This window comes from Gopherus evgoodei, chromosome 1, assembly GCF_007399415.2.
Source record: "Gopherus evgoodei ecotype Sinaloan lineage chromosome 1, rGopEvg1_v1.p, whole genome shotgun sequence".
NCBI classification, from domain to species: Eukaryota; Metazoa; Chordata; order Testudines; family Testudinidae; genus Gopherus; species Gopherus evgoodei.
In genome coordinates, this window is record NC_044322.1 from 49,497,645 (window position 1) to 49,516,061 (window position 18,417).

Sequence of the window (18,417 nt, forward strand, 5' to 3'; positions counted from 1 at the left end):
TTGCACTAGCAATTATTTCTACTTTACAAAGTCCTATTGAAATGAATAGAACACTTGGACGTTTGATTTGGATAATGCGTTTGTACAGTAGAAGTATTAGAAGGCAATATTTTTTGAAGAGACATAATACCAACTGAGCATATGATAGCTGCTGCCACATCGTGGGATAACAATATCAATCTGTGAACTGTTGTATAGCAAGCCTAAAAATCAAAAGAAACTAAGGACACAAATATAGAATCTATTCTGTGAGGTATATTTTTAAAGGAGCGTATCAGAGGGGTAGTCATGTTAATCTGGATCTGTAAAAAGTGACAGAGTCCTGTGGCACCTTATAGACTAATAGATGTATTGGAGCATGTGTCTGATGCATTGGATATTCACCCACAAAAGCTTACGTCTCTTAGTCTATAAGGTGCCACAAAACTGTCACTTTTGAAAGGAGAGAATATTCAAATCCAACATTTACATGCAAAACTCACATGAGCTCACGCTTACCTGTTTTCCACATGCAAGAGCACTTACATGTTGTAGGGGCAACTTAGGAGCTTTTCAAAATGTGTCTGTAAATGTTTGGTTTCTGCTCAGCTCTCAAAAACATGGAAAAGGTGACATCCATGGTTAATTCCACCTTTGTTATGTACTTCCTGGGATCCAGTATATAAGGTAATTCTGTGTTCTGGGATCCCCAAACACAGGATAATATAAACTGTAAAATCTACCACAACAAGATGAATTTAAGAATGGAATGGCTACCTTATTGTGGTGTATTCAAAAGTTTCCATGGGCCTTTCTGTAGTTTGTAGTGTACATTTTTATATTTATTCTATCTTAATAATGTAGGACACCAGTCACCGATTAAAAAGAAACATACTGTTTAATTTTAAAAATACTCATTTTGACTAAGACAATAAATCACTTGTCATTTATGAAAAATACTATCAGGCTTCTATTATACATTTGAATGTCTATGTATTTTTGTATAAAATCATCCATTAGGTTCCCCAAAACTCTGTGATGATCCAGAAAACCTCTGTTAGGTTTGCCTTTCAAATATTCCTAGCAGATTGTCATATTTTTCTAATATTTAGGAGGATTTTTTTCTGAAGTAATCTTGCTCTTAGCAAATGCAGTTGTAATATGCAGGCAGAAGCTAATGAGCAATTGTATATTGAAGTGCATAGTTTGCCCACATTTGGAAAAAGCAGATGTTTGGCGAAATAATAGCTGGTACTTATTGTGATTGCTTTCGGAATAAACAGTCATAAAATTGCAGCAAGCCATAAACATTTTGTTTACTATAAGAAAGAAAACATTTTATACAACCCAATTTTTTTGCAAATTAAATTGTAACAATGTCATCAGTAGAGTCATAACTCTGTGGGGGACAGGGAAGTATAATTAAATAACCAAATAGGAAAATTATTCATAATGTACAGTTATTAACACTCTTTCAATAAATAAATGATATATTATGTTTTAATTTATTTCCATAACATTTGAAGCAAATCAAATTTCTACTCATTTAAATAATTGTATTGACAGAAACTGCTTATGGATAATTATGCTGCCCATTATCTTTAAGGAACTAAAGAAGTTAAGTAAAGGCTTACAAGATTAAGCTACTTTTTATTTGCATAGAAAAATATTTATCATAGGAGTCAACTATCATATGAGAGAAATTGCATTTGTTTCAATTGAAAAAAGATAGCTAAAAAGTTTCTGTGGGTTATTGCAACAGTACAAGAATACAAGATGCTTCCATTTATTAAAAAAATGTAAAACAAATTGTGAAAGCTAAAGCAGGCTACAAAACAGAAGGTTCCTCTATTGTCTTTCCCTCACCTAATTATGTTACAAGTTCATGTGCCATGGTTGTTGAATACTATAAAGTGTAATTCTATACTTTCTAATATAACTTTTAAAACATCCTGCCCAAAAAAGCACTATGCAAAATATATATATTTGTATATGCTCACTCCCACTCTCATCACAACCTCGTTGTTACATAATCATCCTGAACAACTGTCTCTTCGTTCATTTCTGAGTCACTGGTAATGTCCAACTTCTTGTCCAGCAAATCATCTGGTGTGGGGGGGTCTGAGTCCTGTACCTCTGTCTTCTCGGCTTCCACAGCACAATCATTCTCCTCGTGCTGTGAATCCAAAGTCTCACTGTTGGTTTGCTTATTGTTTGTTAGCATGCACTTTTCATTGAGATCTTGAACACTTAATTCACAGTTCATGACCATTTTTTCCCCTTCCAGTTCAGTAGTTTTCTCGCATTGTTCATCCACCTGTTGTTGTGAAACTTCTTCAGACACAGAGTATATTTTATTTGCACTCAGTTCCAGGGAGCTTGTTTTTGATCGTCTATGAAATAATCCAAAGCTTTTTATGTCTGTTACAAAGTTCACCCTTTTTTGTTTCTCCTTTATGGGCTCAGACACCATCAGTGCAGCTCCATTGCTTATGTTATGTGGTTCAGAGGCTATAGCAGCTGATCTTGGATGAATTAGTGTAGTTATGTCAAAAAGGCTGAAGTTCTTTTTCTTTACTTTCTCCTTTCCTCCACTCTCACAGTTTTCATCAGTCTCTAACAAAGAAGAGGCTTCTTTGTTGATTTTTGAAGTTTGCAAATTAGAAAGTCTGTTTCCTTTCAACAAACCCAGGACTTCAAAACGAAAGCTGGAAATATCTTGCTTTAACTCCTAAAAAGTTAGGAAGATATAAGAAGCATTTAAAACTTGGGACTCTGTTTTGGTTTTGTATGGTTTCTCTTTGTAATAAAGAACAACACCTGAATGTTTTAGCAAATGTGTTCATTTGTAAATATATAGTATTATAGATGTTAATTTTTATTTTTCTCTGACATCTTCTAAGTGCTTTGCGAATGCTTCAGATCAGTCCTCACAATTCCCATGGAAGGTGGAGAAGCAAATATTAATACTTCCCAGAGGAAAGCTTGAGAGCTTACGTAAAGTGTCCATGACCCATTGTCTATATCACTGGCAGTGCTACGATGAGAACTCTGGCTGTCTTACCTCCCATACCTATGTCTGGTTCACTAGACTGTGATACTCCTATATAGGCAGAGCATTTTCACTGCTATTCCTTAACCCACCATATGTTATTACACTTTACAAGGTGCACTAGCTTCCAGGTGGATGGCCCCAGGAACTATGTATTTTAAGGATTTGGGAGTTCAGGAAGTGGTGCTAGTGGGTGAACTGGGGATAGTCTGTGAGAGTGGAAAGGCACAGAATTGAACCTAAAAGGTGTGGTGGGTGAGGCCATCCTCTCTCCCATTAGCTTCATCAAGATCGGCTGAATTTAATCTTTGATTTTAAAGAAAGGAGGAGGGGTCTGTGACCCTAAGAGCCCCTCAATGCCAACTGCCAACATTTACAGACACAGGATGACTGGCTAATTTAAAGAAGCTTCCAGCCTTTTGGTTTAGCAAGTTCTAATAGCTGAATTTTGTAGTTTGCCACCCAGTGACACTAAGATCATTTCTTCTGAAGTCCACAGTTTGAGAACCAGGACCAGTATAAACTCATCACCCTTTCAAGATCAGGTCATCATCAAATGATCTTTCCTCACTTTAGCACTTAACTGCCAGCATCATATTAGCCCTCATACACATAACCCCCAACACATTGTTGTCATAACATGTACCTAAGAGGTATCATTTAAGGTATCACATGTAAACTGATGACACACTGATCCCAAAATCCTTGTGTGATGTATGAACAGGATGTGTACAAAGAGTTATGTATGTGTGCTGGAAATGTGTTCTTAAAATGTGTTTCAGAGGCAGTGTACAAATCAGGCCTACTCTAGAGCCAAGAATGTGGATTCCTCTGCCTGATTAGCTTGATTATAGGCAGGACAGTGGAAGTACATTTACATATAAGGTAAACCAAGCAATCAAACAAGCAATGGAAGAAAGCACCTAGTGAACTCTCCAGAGTTTTGCGTCTGCAACCCAAGTAAGTCTGCCTGGCTTTTGAGACAAAGACAATGGACTTTGGAAAAGATATGGGGAGAAAAAAAGACATTCTGGTTATCCTTCACTTAGGGGACATAAGGATCAGCACCCTCTGAGCCTGTGAAAGTTTGATTCTCCTGGCCTGAAGGGCAGGAGTTGCTGATAACTTGCTGTAAATGACAGACTGTTTTGGGCAAAAACATAAGGTGCTAGAACTGAGTTTTAGTCACTAGAAAGTGTATTTAGTTTTGTTTAGATTGTAATCACACCTCTCTCTTTTTCTCTCAAATCTCTGTTCTTTGATAATAAACTTATTCTTAGTTCTACTATAAACTATCTCAGTGCTGTTATATTGAAGGATAAAGTGAGTCCTCAGCTAACCTAACCATCTGGTGTGTACTCTGGCTCTTCCATCTAGCCCTGCACTCCATGGCAGAAGAGCTAATTTTCTTAGATGTGGAAGTATTTCCATGTTGCTCTATCAGTCTGGTCAATCACACAAGCTCTGCCCCACTTTGGGATTCTCCTACACAGAGAAGGTTCCCAGCTAGCCAATTAAGCTGTCTGTTTCTTCCACTGGAAAGAGCCTGGTCCAAAATGTTTAAATGATTGGCCCAAGCTAACCTAATAATCTGTTGGGATACCCATGAATAGAACACAGGTCATTTGACACCAATCATTAGGTTATGCTGTCCATAATTCTTTATTAATTTAACAGCTGTGAAAGTCTAAAGAGATTGTACTGGAAAGAACAAAAATGAGCAACATTTTGTGTGCAAAATGAATGCATGTGGTCAGGCAGGCCACACAGACTGCCCTCTAAGCTGTAAGTGAATGGCAGTTGCATGATTGTTTGTTTGATGCTCTGTAGTCATTTGACTTTTTATTATTACATTGATTAGCATGAAAATAGTCACCTTAAAATTCTCTTCTGTGAGTCCTTCTTCAGTTTTGGCATCTCTTATCATTGCGGCAACGTATCGCTTAACAAGATTTCTCATCACTTCCTAAAAGATTTAAAAGAATGTGTTAGTTTCACTGGCAATGCTAACTGGACATACATTCACCGAACCAACTGCATTTTTGCTTCCTTTTCTAAGTCACTACAAAATTTTTTAAACTTCTAGAGCCAGTCAAAATGTTTCATCAATGTGTTTTCTCAATGAAAAATAATTGTTTCAATTAAAGAGATTTTTCTTGAAATATGTGGGGGGAGGGAGGGGAAATGCTATCCCATCCCTCTCTAATAATTACCCATGCTACAAAAAAAACAAACACGGGCCTTCACCTGGTATTGATGGTGTCTCCTCAAATTATCAGCTGCACGCCTCTGAAAAGAAACAGATTGAGATACTGAGTGGTATTAATGCTAGTGACTGATTTTTTAAAAAAAAACTTCAACAACTGGCTGAAAGTGGCAGGAGAGCAATATGATGAACTAGGGGAAGTGATGTGGAGGATTGGTTCGAGGTCTTTTGGGAAGTTTCGGTACTGGCCCAGCCTGGAGTTGGACAGGAGAGAGGGCTGCTGATGGCCAAAATGAGAAGTGCATCCTTATGTCTTTTCCATACTGCAAAGGGAAGATCTGTGTGACCCCTAAGTAGGACACTGTGGAGTGGAGCACAGGATCTGTGACAAAACTGAGATGCCCTCAGCATAAAGGGGCTGGGGAAGGATAATGGCTACTATTCTGACCTTCAAAGCTAGGATAGCAGCTATACAGGGGCTGAGTAGTGCCTCATGACTACACCACAGATTAGAGAGTGAATTCTTCCTCCTCACCCCTGTTAGCTTCCTGCACAAAGCCTGATTGCTCATGTTTGGTGCAGTGAAGAATTAATTTGGATGAAAGAGAAAACCCAAGTAAACTTTTACACCATAGTGCAAAGGACAGTCTCCTCAGATTAATGGTATATTTCATCTCTGGATGAAAGGGTCATCATTAGGTCATTGGCCAGACTCAAAATAAAGCCAAACCTGTCCACACTACCATACAGACAATGCTCAAATGGTGGACAACAAAAAGAAGCTTCATAGGAAGAAATGTGTAAAACACAGCACTACTAACAACAAAGCAATAGGTATCTCATCCGATTGTACTCTGATATCTAAGGGGTCTCAGGAAGAAGGAAAAAAATAATTTGATTCTTACTCTGCTCTGCTCCTCAATAACAATTCAGATGGGCTGACTGAAGTCTTTGCTTATTCTATACCTTTGATTGTTCCTAGCTTATATTAATAGATTCCAAATCCAGAAGAGAAAATTGTGACCATCTAGTTTGACCACCTGTATAACACAGGCCATAGATTTTCCCAAAATAATTCCTAGAGCAGATCTGTTAGAAAAAATATCCAATCTTGATTTAAAAATTGCCAGTGTGAAGAATCTACCACAACCTTTGGTATATTGCTTCAATGGTTAATTACCATCACGGTTAAAAATTTATGCTGTCTTTCCAGTTTGAATTTACCTACCTTAAATTTCCTGCCATTGGATTGTGTTATACTGTTCTGTACTATATTAAAAAGTCCATCATCAAATATTTGTTCCCCATGTAGAACAATAGACTGTAATCAAGTCACCCCTTAATCTTCTCTTTCTTAAAATAAATAGATTGAGCTGTTTGAGCCTATTGTTATAGGGCATGTTTTCTGACTCTTTAATCATTCTTTTGAATCCTCTCTGAACCTTCTCCAGCTTACCAATATCTTTCTTGAGTTTTGCATAAGAGAACTGGACACCCTATTCCAGCAGAGTTTGCACCAGTGGCAGACACAGAGTAAGTTAGTAGGAGCAAGATTGTTAATTTTTATTTTTGTCTCCTACATTTGTCATCCCAAATGCAATTGGATGTCTAATCTATGGCAAAATGTATCTAGGAGACCTGATAAAACTGAAGTTATAACAAATCAGGCATTCATATATTTTCTCCAGCTCTTGCAGTCAAGGCTGATTTACAATTTACTTATGATTGGTAATATTCCTGTACTAGTGGATGGTTTGTAATTTGTGATTGATTTCTCTTTCATAATTTACTGCAAAGTCATGATGAGACTACAGCAGGATGTACGGGGCGGAGGAGGGAGGAGAGACATTGCATTTTCTGTTGTGGTAGCTTCTCTGAAAAGACACTGCAGAGAATGGTTCCCTAAGTGAGCAGCTGCCCTCTAGTTATTCCAGTGCTTTTTCCTGATTACATTTCTGTGTCTTATGTAATTTTGTGCATGCTAAACACAAGTTACTACGTCCTTTCTAACTCAATCACCTGAAGACTGAGTGGAAATGCATTGAGTACTATGCCCACACAGTACAATGTTTCTGCAAAACCCCTTTGCAAAGGAAGGGATGTAGCCCTCCCCTACTCTGCATTAAAGCAACTTTGCTCTTGCAATGTTTTAAGGTGGGCCACCAGGTGGAGATGTCTCCCTCTTGTTGGAAGGAGACTGAGGAAATCCTAACAGCGTTAGGGTTCATGAAGACAAATCTGACTCACAGAAGATTTGGTAATGAGGGAAAAAAATCATTTTAACATATCACTGAAATGTGCTTAACTCGAAGTAAAGGTAGTGAACCCAATAAACAAAATAGATACTGACTCCTGCATTGCAGAAAATACCACCACAGCTCAGCACTCTGGGTATTTACAGTGAAATACAAAATAAACACAGCAGCTCAAGTTCAGCCTCCCTCAGCTTACGCTGATATGGACAAGGTAACACTGATTAGCCAGATCAGTTATTTTCTGATCCTGCACCCACTGAAATCACTGGCAAAACTCCCAGTGAAGCAGTGCAGTGACCACTCAGCACACCGCCTGGTAATACAGGATTTTGGTCGACAGTACTAACCATATTTTTCAACGTGCAAATATCTCCAGAATATTTTTACCACAATTACAATATGTATTTAATGCACAACACTGATAAACTGGAGAAGAATAAATGTGTGCATGTGTGCGCACCTATATGTATACACATATTATATCAAACTAGTGTTCAATGCCTCAGTTCTCCATCTCCAGTTAAAAAGCTCAGATCTTTTCTTCAGCTCCTAATTCCCTTTCTCTTCTTCCTCATGGCAGAATGGATTCTCACATTCTGCAAACTCACTGCCATGAGCTTTCTACCCACTGCTGATTCTCAGTTCAGGTTGGGAACTGTGAAAAATGTGTGCCAGAAACCTGTGAGGGTTTCCAGCAGGGTGAGGGTGATGTAGAGTGAGACATGTTCAGACAAGAGATATGCCTTAGCTCCCAACTCTAAGAAATCCCTTGACCTCCCACACTAGTGCCCCCATTCATTCCCCTAAAACTCCTTAGGAACAGGCAGGTCCCAAGTGTTATCTACTTAAGAAACAGTTTCCTAAAAGCTAAGGCTCAAATTTTCAAAGGTAGCCTCAAATTTTGATTGCCTTTTTTTTTTCGGGTGCTCACACTTCAACATGCAAAATGTCTCAAGTTAAGCACTCAAAATTACAGACATTTTTAAGAATGATGGCCCCAGAGCTTAATTTTTGGAGATACTGACTACCTGCAACTTTATCATAGGTCAATAGCAAGTACATAAGATTCTAGGTGCATAACGCTGGCCAGGACAGTCAAAGACTGAGGTCACTTGTGAAAATGTGCCATCAAATCACTGAAACTAAACTAAATCTTGAAGTTAAGGATGTTTTCCCACAAAGAACTATAGAGTCTGTTTTTTCTCAGCACAGCTGTGTCTAAAATTTTCAACATGACTTCACTCACAGCTTTCCCTTTGCGATGGAGAAAGCTAAATTAGGAAATGTTTACGGGTCAAGATTTATTATTTTTTTTAATAAAAAGATAAAATTAAAATTGGTGCTGCCAAGATTCAAAACTTAATGAAAGCTGCATACATGCCAAATGTTAATACTTAACCCTTCTCTTTGTTTAGTGCTCCACTCCCAGATGGACCTTTTGTTTAAGCAAGAAAAAAAGTGAGGATTCAAAAACCTTTGATTTCGATTTTTTAATGACTTTTTGTTAAAGAAAAGTTGATGTTTAAATGTAGCTCAGCTGTATGTGAAGTGCAGTTGGAAGTTGTGGGTAGAACAACAGCCATAGACAAAAATATATAGACATATATTAATCACTGCAATAAAGAGAAGGCATGATCATGTGATGACCAGTGGAACCCCTAAGATGCCAGTTCAGTTCCTAGCTCTACCACAAACTTTCTATGTGATACTGGGCAAGTCACTTAATCGGTCTGTGCATGTGATAAAAAGAAAGATAACAATAAGTCCTTTCTGATGTCCTGTGTACATACAGGACCTTGCATGTACCTAATTTGAGAGACTCTAATCCAGGGTTTGGCAATCTTTCAGAAGTGGTGTGCCGAGTCTTCATTTATTCACTCTAATTTAAGGTTTTGCCTGCCGGTAATACATTTTAATGTTTTTAGAAGGTCTCTTTCTATAAGTCTATAATATATAACTAAACTATTGTTGTATGTAAAGTAAATAAGGAATTAAAAATGTTTAAAAAGCTTCATTTAAAATTAAATTAAAATGTAGAGCCCCGCAGACGGGTGGCCAGGACCTGGGCAGTGTGAGTGCCACTGAAAATCAGATCGCATGCCGCCTTCGGCACGCATGCCGTAGGTTGCCTACCCCTGCTCTAATCATTACTTTAATACCAGTACTAATAATTTCTATAATCCCATTTATTAAATTGCAAGCCGATCAATACAGTTTTGCAGACTTGGCAGCAAAATCTATTTACTGGTCAGAAATGTAATAATACTAAATTATTTTTAGAGACATGATTTTTTTCTGGCCAATTGTTTTTCACCTAGAAATTTTCATAAAGGTAGAATTCAAATTCAAAGTCTGGCCTTATCATCAAGGAGCTTAATGGTCTGGATCAAGGATACTCTGGGATGTGTACCATGCTGGACAATGCCAGTCCCCAGGAACAACACAGCTGTCCATGGCTAGGGTAAATCTTATCTCTGAAGGAGACACTGCTTTCTCTGGACCTGGTCCCGGGCTGTGCAAGAAACTCCTGCAGAACCTAACCACCACCTCAAATGTCACCACTTTCCATCCCAAGGGTGATTGCACTTCTTTGACCTAACCTTCACTAACAAACCACAGCAGATACATAAAAGCTAAAACCTCACATTATTTTCCCCTTGGAAAGAAAAGAGTAAGAAAAAAGGAGAAATATGTGACAAATGCTAGTTGAATCACTTAATACACTTCTGGAAGGTGCTCAGATAATGTGATGAGAATGGTATAAGAACCTGAGTAAAACGGAATAGAGGTAAATGCTTATGCAGTGGTGTTGTAGCTGTGTTGGTCCCAGGAGATCAGAAAGACAAGGTAAGTGAGGTAATATTTTTTCTTGGACCAACTTCTTTTGGTGAGAAAGATAAGCTTTCAAGCTTACACAGAGCTCTTTTTTCTCAGACCTGAAGAATAGCTCTGTGTAAGCTCGAAAGCTTGTCTCCCTCACCAATGGAATAAAATATATTATCTCACCCACCTTGTTTCTCTTAAATGCGTATGTAAGTCAGCAGCATGAGGAAATACTCAAGGTGTTCTTAGCAAATCCCTTCCCCTATGTCCTTCAGACTACTTTAAGTTTAAAATCAGAATGGAGAAATCTACTATTGAGTGATGGTGATAAGACACTAAATAACAGCTCTGAAATTTTATCCTACATCAATAACAAATCTGAATAGTGAAACATGTCACATAGTTGGAGAAAAATAATATAATTTATTCCAACACTTCTTTTTTTTATGAATTAGGGCCTATATTTCAAACATGGTCACAGATTGTAGTTAGCCAAGCTGAATAATTTTAGACACCAAAAGACATTGATTAGTCTGGAAAATTTAGGCCTAAAAAGGTCAATAAAACTGCACTAAAAATCCATAGTTTATGTATGTACATCAATGCAGCTTCTCTATATTGCTTAAACAGCAGCATACTAGTTGTCTTAGAATAGGGGCAGTCAATTACTTTTTGTGAAGGTCCAAATTTCTTAGTCAAGGTATATTCAATGTCCAGACCACAGAGAAACATTTTTACACCACAATAACAGTAATGATAATAATAAGTAAATAAAAGCTTTCGTGGTCTGTTCAAAAGCATCTGGCAGTCTGGATTTGGCCTGCAGTCTGCCTCTTGACTACCCAGTCTTAGAGATATGCAATGAAGTACTAACTTTGTACCATTTTGTGATAACAGCTAAAGACAGTACTGCATATACTGGGCTGTCAAAATGACATTAGCAAAAATAAAAAAATACATAAAACTTAATAAAAGTGTGCAATAATTTTTGAAGCTAAAGGACCTTTCTGATCAGCATTTAGTATTAGAACCTAAGTGCTGGTAAATTACAATTGAACATCACTTGACTTTTTACATTGTCTGTGAGTAAGCTCCACCTGTGGTTGGAGCAGATGACCTCAGAACAGCTGAGCAGTAGAGATGGTTGGGTTGGGAAATGGAACATTTCAACATTCTGAAATCTTCTTTCATCCCAAATCAGAATGAAAGGTCAAAATTTACTAAAAAATGAAATATCCAAAATATTGCATTTTGGGAATCTCGAAGTACCCTTGTGGAAATGTTTAGACTTTATAATTTCAATTAGTCTATGATATTGTAAACATAACAAATGATAACATTTTGTTAATTTACCATCAACATTTCTGATTAAATCAATAATAATCAACAAATGTTTAATTTAGTCAAATCAGCTGTTCAAATGGTCCACCGACTGAAGAGCCTGCTGCTCCAAAGAAAACTCATGTGGTAGGAGAAAGATTTCATAAACTAGCTGTGTGTGATATCTGATCGATCCAGAGGATTGGCTGTCCACTGCACAGTAGACTCTGGCAAATGCAGAGAATTTTCATTCAAGAAAAATGAAAATGAATAACTGGCAAAGGGAGGTGTCTGACAGACTCCCATAGTGTACTCTGCACCAGCCAAGCCCACTGGACCAAAGCGGAATTTGCCCTTTTTGGAGGGCAGGCAGTTCAACAGTCTGGTATGTAGTATGTAGATAGCTCATAAGGAAGTACCCCCAAGAAATTGTGTGTGTCCACTCTAGGACTGATCCAAAGCCTAATGAAGTCAGTAGAAGAATTTCTGTGGACTTTGGATCAGGCCTTAGAGTCACAAGCAGAGAAAAATTAGTCATGTTCCAAACAAACGAAAAAGAGAGGCTCTTGCAATGAGAGCTTGTTGGAAAATTCCTCTCAAAAATTGTTTGCAGACAAAAGCCTTTTTCTTTTTTTACACAAAAGTTTTATGGAAAATGTTTCTTTCAAAATGTTTGTGTTTTTTTCCGCATAAAAAACCAGAAGACAAAAAAATTCACTTTTCAGTATTTTCCCTCCGTTTTACTCCCCTTTTCCTTTGTATCTTATCATTTACCGGAAACCAGGGTTCCGGGCGGGGGAGGGAGAGGAGGAAAGAGGACAGATGAGGGAGAAACAAAATAAAACATACAAAATATTGAGTTTTCATCAAAAACAAAAATAAATACATTTTAAAAAATTACAGTGATTTTGAAAAAAAAAGGTTGTTTTTTTTCAAATCTTCCTATAAAAAACAATGGCATTTTTGTTCAATTCTATTTGCAACAAAACCTATTTCACTGGCTGTTTTTAAACACTGATGAACAAGTCATAATATTGGTAGGCTGGGTGCCATCATAACATTACCTGACTTACTTTACTTAGTTTACCCCTAACAGTATTTTAAAAACTGATCTCCAAAGTGATTAATATTTATAAAAGGATTCAAGTTAAATTAATTCTGAACTGATATTAATCACTAATGTCTTTAAAAGACATAGTAGATCCCCAGATCCTCAGCTGGTGTGAATTGGAATAGCTCCCCTAAACTTAACACAGTTGTTTAGACCATCTAATAATCTGGCTCAAAATGTGTAATAAATGAATGTTATCTACCTCACCTCCAAATACTCAAACACATTGCTACTGTGAGTCATATTTCTCTTTTAAATATAATCCTACTCTTTTTTTTTTCTGTCTGGCATTTGTTTCTTTTTCTTCTGTTATGGGACTTTGGGGTTCATTGTTGTTTTCCATCGTTCTTTCTGAATTCAGCTCCTGGTTTTAGTTTTGCTTTTCTTTCTTTCTGAATCAATCTTTATTTATCCCTGGTTTTTCTATGTGAGTTTTAATGTCTCCATCTCTTTTCACTTGTCTGATTGCTGCAGTCTATTTTTCATAATCTGTTTCAGTTCCATCCTCATACCCCTTGGTGTTTGTTTTTTGGTTTTTTTGCTGACACCGACTTTCTCCCTTTCTGTGGCTGTCTCTTTTCCTTCTCTATTCTTTCTTTCCTAGCTACAGTAGTGGCAGCTAAACCAATCACACCAGCCTTTCATGATGCAAATGTTGTCTGACAAGGCCACGGTTTGGAACACATGAATTCAGCATCTTTTTCAGGAAATCTGGACTAGTTTCAGCTGTCATTCTGCAGATCCATCACACATGAGATATCACTGCATGTTTGTTTCTCTATAAGTCCACCCAGGAGAAAAACCTCTCACTGATTAAAGTGAATGACAGGCTATGACAGGACAGTGAGTGGGGCAAGTCTAGACCATCATTCATTTGATGAGGGTTGGAAAGAGAAAACAGATAAGGAGACAGGGGTATATATGAATAGAACAATGGCCCAGATAGGAGAATACATCAGATCCTCCATGTAATTTCCCCAGTCCCTGCTTCTGGGGTAAACTTCTGCCTCCATTAAAGTGTGTGGGAGTTTTGCCATTGAATTTATTAGAGCCAAGACTATATCCCTTGTATCTTTCCTTTATAGGTATTGATATGCCCCACCTTCCTGTTGTGTCAAGCACTCCGCAATCTTCATAGTATCTATCCTGCAACATCCTTGTGAGATAGGGAATGGCAGCATGGAGAGATTTAGTGACTTGCTCACAGTCACACAGGAAATCTGTGTCTGAGCTGGAAGTTGAATCCATGTCTCCCAAATCCAAGGCTAGTGTCCTGATAATTGGCTCAACCACCTTTGCCTCTCTAGTGGGGATCCCTTCCTTTTCCTTTTCCTTCTTCCCCTAAAGGTTCCCAATTCCTTATGCTCCATGCACTATGAAGCTGTGCTGAATGATGAGAACAGGGTTGTGTTTGATCTAGCATGACATATACAGGAAAATTAGAAAATACTTCTGCCTGCATCGTGTAAGCGCCCTTATCCTCCAAGAGGTTTTTTCTATAATAGGAATGGCTTCTCATGAGCAATGCTTTCAGAGCCTTACAATACTTACTAGCACATTATCATATATTCATTATATACTGTACTATATTGTGGATATACGCTATTTGTCTGTGGTATGTCAGTGATACTTAAACTATGGCTGTGGAGCCACAGGTATCTCTTTTAGACCCCACAGGCAGGTCTTTGGTAAAGGTGCAATATTTGACACCACATTGTCATGTTTTCAAGGTAATATTGCATAAATGTGTGATACGTGGGTCTCTCTACTTCAACAGCATGTCATGAATGCAACTCAGTGTCAGCATGACACACCACAATGATATTGTCATGTTCATCAACCCCATTTGAAAGCTAAGGGGATATCTACACTGCAATCAGAAGTGTGGTTGCTGCCTGTGAAGACATACCCAAGCTAGCTTTGCTCTACGTCGCCGTAATAATGATAGTCATAAAGCCACAGCAGCATGCATGGCAGCTGGCCTGGGATCCTGGGTATGTTCTTGAGCAGCTAGTCAACTTAATATGCCTCAGCTTCACTGCTATTGTTATTCAGGCTAGCTAGATCAAATCTATGTCTACATGTGCTGTAGTCACAGTTTTGGTTGCAGTGCAGACATATCTTAAGGCCATGTCTATGCTACAAACTTTTGCTGACGCAAGTTACGATGGCATAAAAGCGTCACAGTATACGGCTTGTGGGTATGCATACTTGTCTCCATGTGTCGGCGCTGTGTGTACTTTCCAGGAGTGCTTGTGCTGATGCATAGTACGGTGCACTGTGGATAAGTATCCCAGTGTATAATTTGCCACCATCCAGCACATTGTCTTTTGGGAAGTTTTGGCAATGCATGGAGGGGCAGGAACAAGTCACACAGGGATGACTGGGAGTAAGGGGTCAACTTCCCAACATGTAATTTTGTACATCCCATAATGCCATTTTTGCACCATTTTTAAAAATCCCACAAACCTGCGTGGCCCTCTTCACTGTCTGCCATCTCTGACAGAAGCCTGCACAGCTCTGCACTAGTGTTTTGAGCATTACAAGCCCAGGATGCATAGTCCTGCAGTATTTGCAGAGCTGCAAGAAAACCCAAATCTGGGAGAAACATGATGATTTATTGGAGGACATTTTGCTGTGGGACATAGCAAGATCCAATTCAAGGTTGTTAGTGGTGTGCACTAAGTGGCTGCAGACGGTGGAGAGTTTCTTCTGGGCCTGAGAAATGGGCATTGACTCACGAGACTGCATCGTAATGCGGGGTGGGATGATAAGCAGTGGCTGCAGAACTTCTGGATGTGGAAGGCTGCGTTCCAGATCAACTGTAGGCCTCCCTGAGACATGCCTGCCACAGTTCTTTTGCTCTCATGCAGCACTGCTGCTGATCCCTGTCGTATCACTTCGCCTGCATCCACAAGCAACCTGCTCACGGATGTCCACGTTTCTACAGCAGGTCAGTAGCTGTGCATGCACAGCCTTTTCTCCCCACAGGCCCAGGAGACCCAGGCTGGAGAGTGTGGCTGGCATGGCTAGCTGCGCAGTTACACACAACAGTGGAGAATGGAATAGTGGAGAATGGATAACAGGGCAATCAGGAAAAGGCATTTCAAAAATTCCCAGGGTTTTAAAATGTGTGTGTGGAGGGGGAAGGAGCTTCCTGCCTCTGTGATCTCTGAGCAGTGGAGTTCAGAACTGTGACAAGAGCAATCAGTGCCTGGCATTGTGAGACAGCTGCTGGAGGACTGTTGGGAACAATACAGTAATGCAATGTCTACACTCATGCTGCCCTGACCTCAATACATCGACCATGGCTCAATGCTGCTTGGGGAGGTGGTGTTACTGTGGCACTTACATCGGTGGGAGTCAAATTTAAATGTAGCCACATGAGCAACTAGGTCAACACAAGGCAGCTTATGTTGACCTAACTGTGTAGTGTGGCCCAGGCCTACATGACTTTCCAGCTCTGCAAGGCTAAAAAACATCTATTTAGAAAGGGATGGGAAGAGACTGAGTAAGAACCAGAATGGTTTATTCCTTACCCCTATAGTTCCAAAACTTTCGGGTTTCCTTCTAATCTTTTTCTTGCACAGATGTCTCCATGTCCATTTGATCAGATACCAGAGTGACTTGGGGCTTGGTAAAACATTGAAGGGAGTGGGCAGAGTCCCTCCTTCTTCAAAGTAACTCATCCAAAGCTTTGTTCGAGCAAACTTCCATTCGATGTCTGCATGATCCTGTATATAAGAAACATAACAACTGACAAACTGCTAAATTAACAAGGTGGAAAAAAAAACTTACAGGGGTCCTATAAAGCTAAACATATCCTCAAGTGCTAATTAAATGGCTTGTAAAAAACCATAGCTGTCTCTTTTTGATAGAAATTTTAATACAGCAATTGACTTGTTTTGCCCAGTAAGAGATAGTGTGGATATTGTGTCATTTAATCTTTCTTGCATTGCTACAGATATTTAAAATAATTTAACACCTCTAAGGCAGCATAGGAAAATTACAATTAGAAAAAATACTAACTGTCTAGCAGTGGTCTTTTGCTGTAGTACCATATCATCATAACAACATGCATTCAACATGGAGCAATTCACTTACTTTGTGATGTACTAGCTTGAACAAGGCTGTGGGACCTGGGAAATGTAGTAAAAGTGGGTCCCATTTTGTGGGGGGTCTGTTTATTGGCAACCTCAAAAATTCAAACATCATGAGTGTGGTCTCCCAAAAATCATGAGTTTAAAAATATTATTGGATTCTTTTAATTTGTTTTTTGGCTTTTAAGTCTTTTGGATACTCTCAGATGGTGCTTTGAGCTTTTCCCTGCAACCATAAGGGGTGGAAACTTATATATATTTTTAAATGAAAGTTGAGAGTCTCATCTAATCATATGCCTCCAGGAGCTGAGTGTTTAAATAAACACCAAATATAGTGGGAGTTGCAATCAAATAGTAAGAATTGGCAATACTAGTTGCTCTCCTGTTTTCAGGACAGTGCTGTATAGAGCTGTGGGTTTGTTACCATATGAGCAGATGTGGGCAGAAACAATTTTCTTGTCCCAGGAAAATTTTTGAGATTACATTTTTCCCCATTCCACATCAAGATAAAAGAGATCCCTATCCAAACTTTTCAGGGGGAGAAGAGAAATTGCTTTCCTTCAAATACCCATTAGCCTAGTGATCAGGGAACTCATCCAGCACATGGGAGGCCTAGGTTCAAGTTCCTGGTTAGATCATGGATTAAAATAGACAACTTTTAAAAAGTCAAAACTGAAACAAAATTATTCTTTCAAAAAATTTTTTCTCAAAGAATTTCAAAAATTTCTGATTTCATTCCTAATCAGATCAAAGCCAAATTCTGAAATCCTGAAATCCTTCACGAAGTGGCATTTATATTTTCTACACAGTTCTAGCAGGGCTGCCCGGGGGGGGGGGGCAAGTGGGGCAATTGGCCCCAGCCCCCGCAGGGGCCCCCACAAGAATATAGTATTCTGTAGTACTGCAACTTTTTTTTTATGGAAGGGGCCCTCAAAATTGCTTTGCCCCAGACCCCCCTGAATCCTCTGGGCGGCCCTGAGTTCTAGTCATGACTGCATCTGCCAAGGATCAATCTATTTAATGAGTGTTATGATATATAAAAAAATAATCCCAAAGTTCTGATTAGGATAAAGACATAGTTTTCATGAAATGAGAAAACAGGACCAATTAAGGAAATGTACGAGTCCTCTACTGCAGCTTGCATATATGTCATCAGATCAGATACCACATCTTTGCATTCCCTGTTAGTAGGAAAATATGTGCAATTTGTAAAGCCACCACTTCGTGAAACTACACCAGTTTCAGTTACTGTATTCTCTCCTGCAAGGGATTAGTACTTGCATAGAGTCTTAGAGAACTGAAGGTGGGAAAGTAAATATTTTAAACTCTCTAGATGTGATGGTCTTAAGATGCACCAGCTCCTATTATCTCTACTTAAGCAAATCTCTCTTTAATGTGACAGGGTGCTTTGCTTGAGCAAGGAATGAAGGATCATTCCTGTATCTACATTTATATTTGTCCCAATGGCTGAGATTTTGGACACCCAGTTCCCATTAATTTTATCTTTAAGATCTAGGTTTTTTGCCGCCCCAAGCACTGTAGGCAGGCTGCCTTTGGCTGCACGTTTGCGG

General features: G+C 38.8%; 1 protein-coding gene across 1 annotated transcript in view; it reads right to left on the reverse strand.

The window, feature by feature from the left end:
• Positions 1-948: 948 nt before the first annotated feature.
• TRPC4 (transient receptor potential cation channel subfamily C member 4) overlaps positions 949-18,417 on the reverse strand; it is a 208,321-nt gene continuing 190,852 nt past the window's right edge. Inside the window, 4 exon segments of the mRNA XM_030563819.1 lie at positions 949-2,710; positions 4,908-4,997; positions 5,279-5,320; positions 16,286-16,480. Coding sequence (XP_030419679.1) covers positions 1,991-2,710; positions 4,908-4,997; positions 5,279-5,320; positions 16,286-16,480 — 1,047 coding nt within the window. The 3' untranslated portion in view covers positions 949-1,990.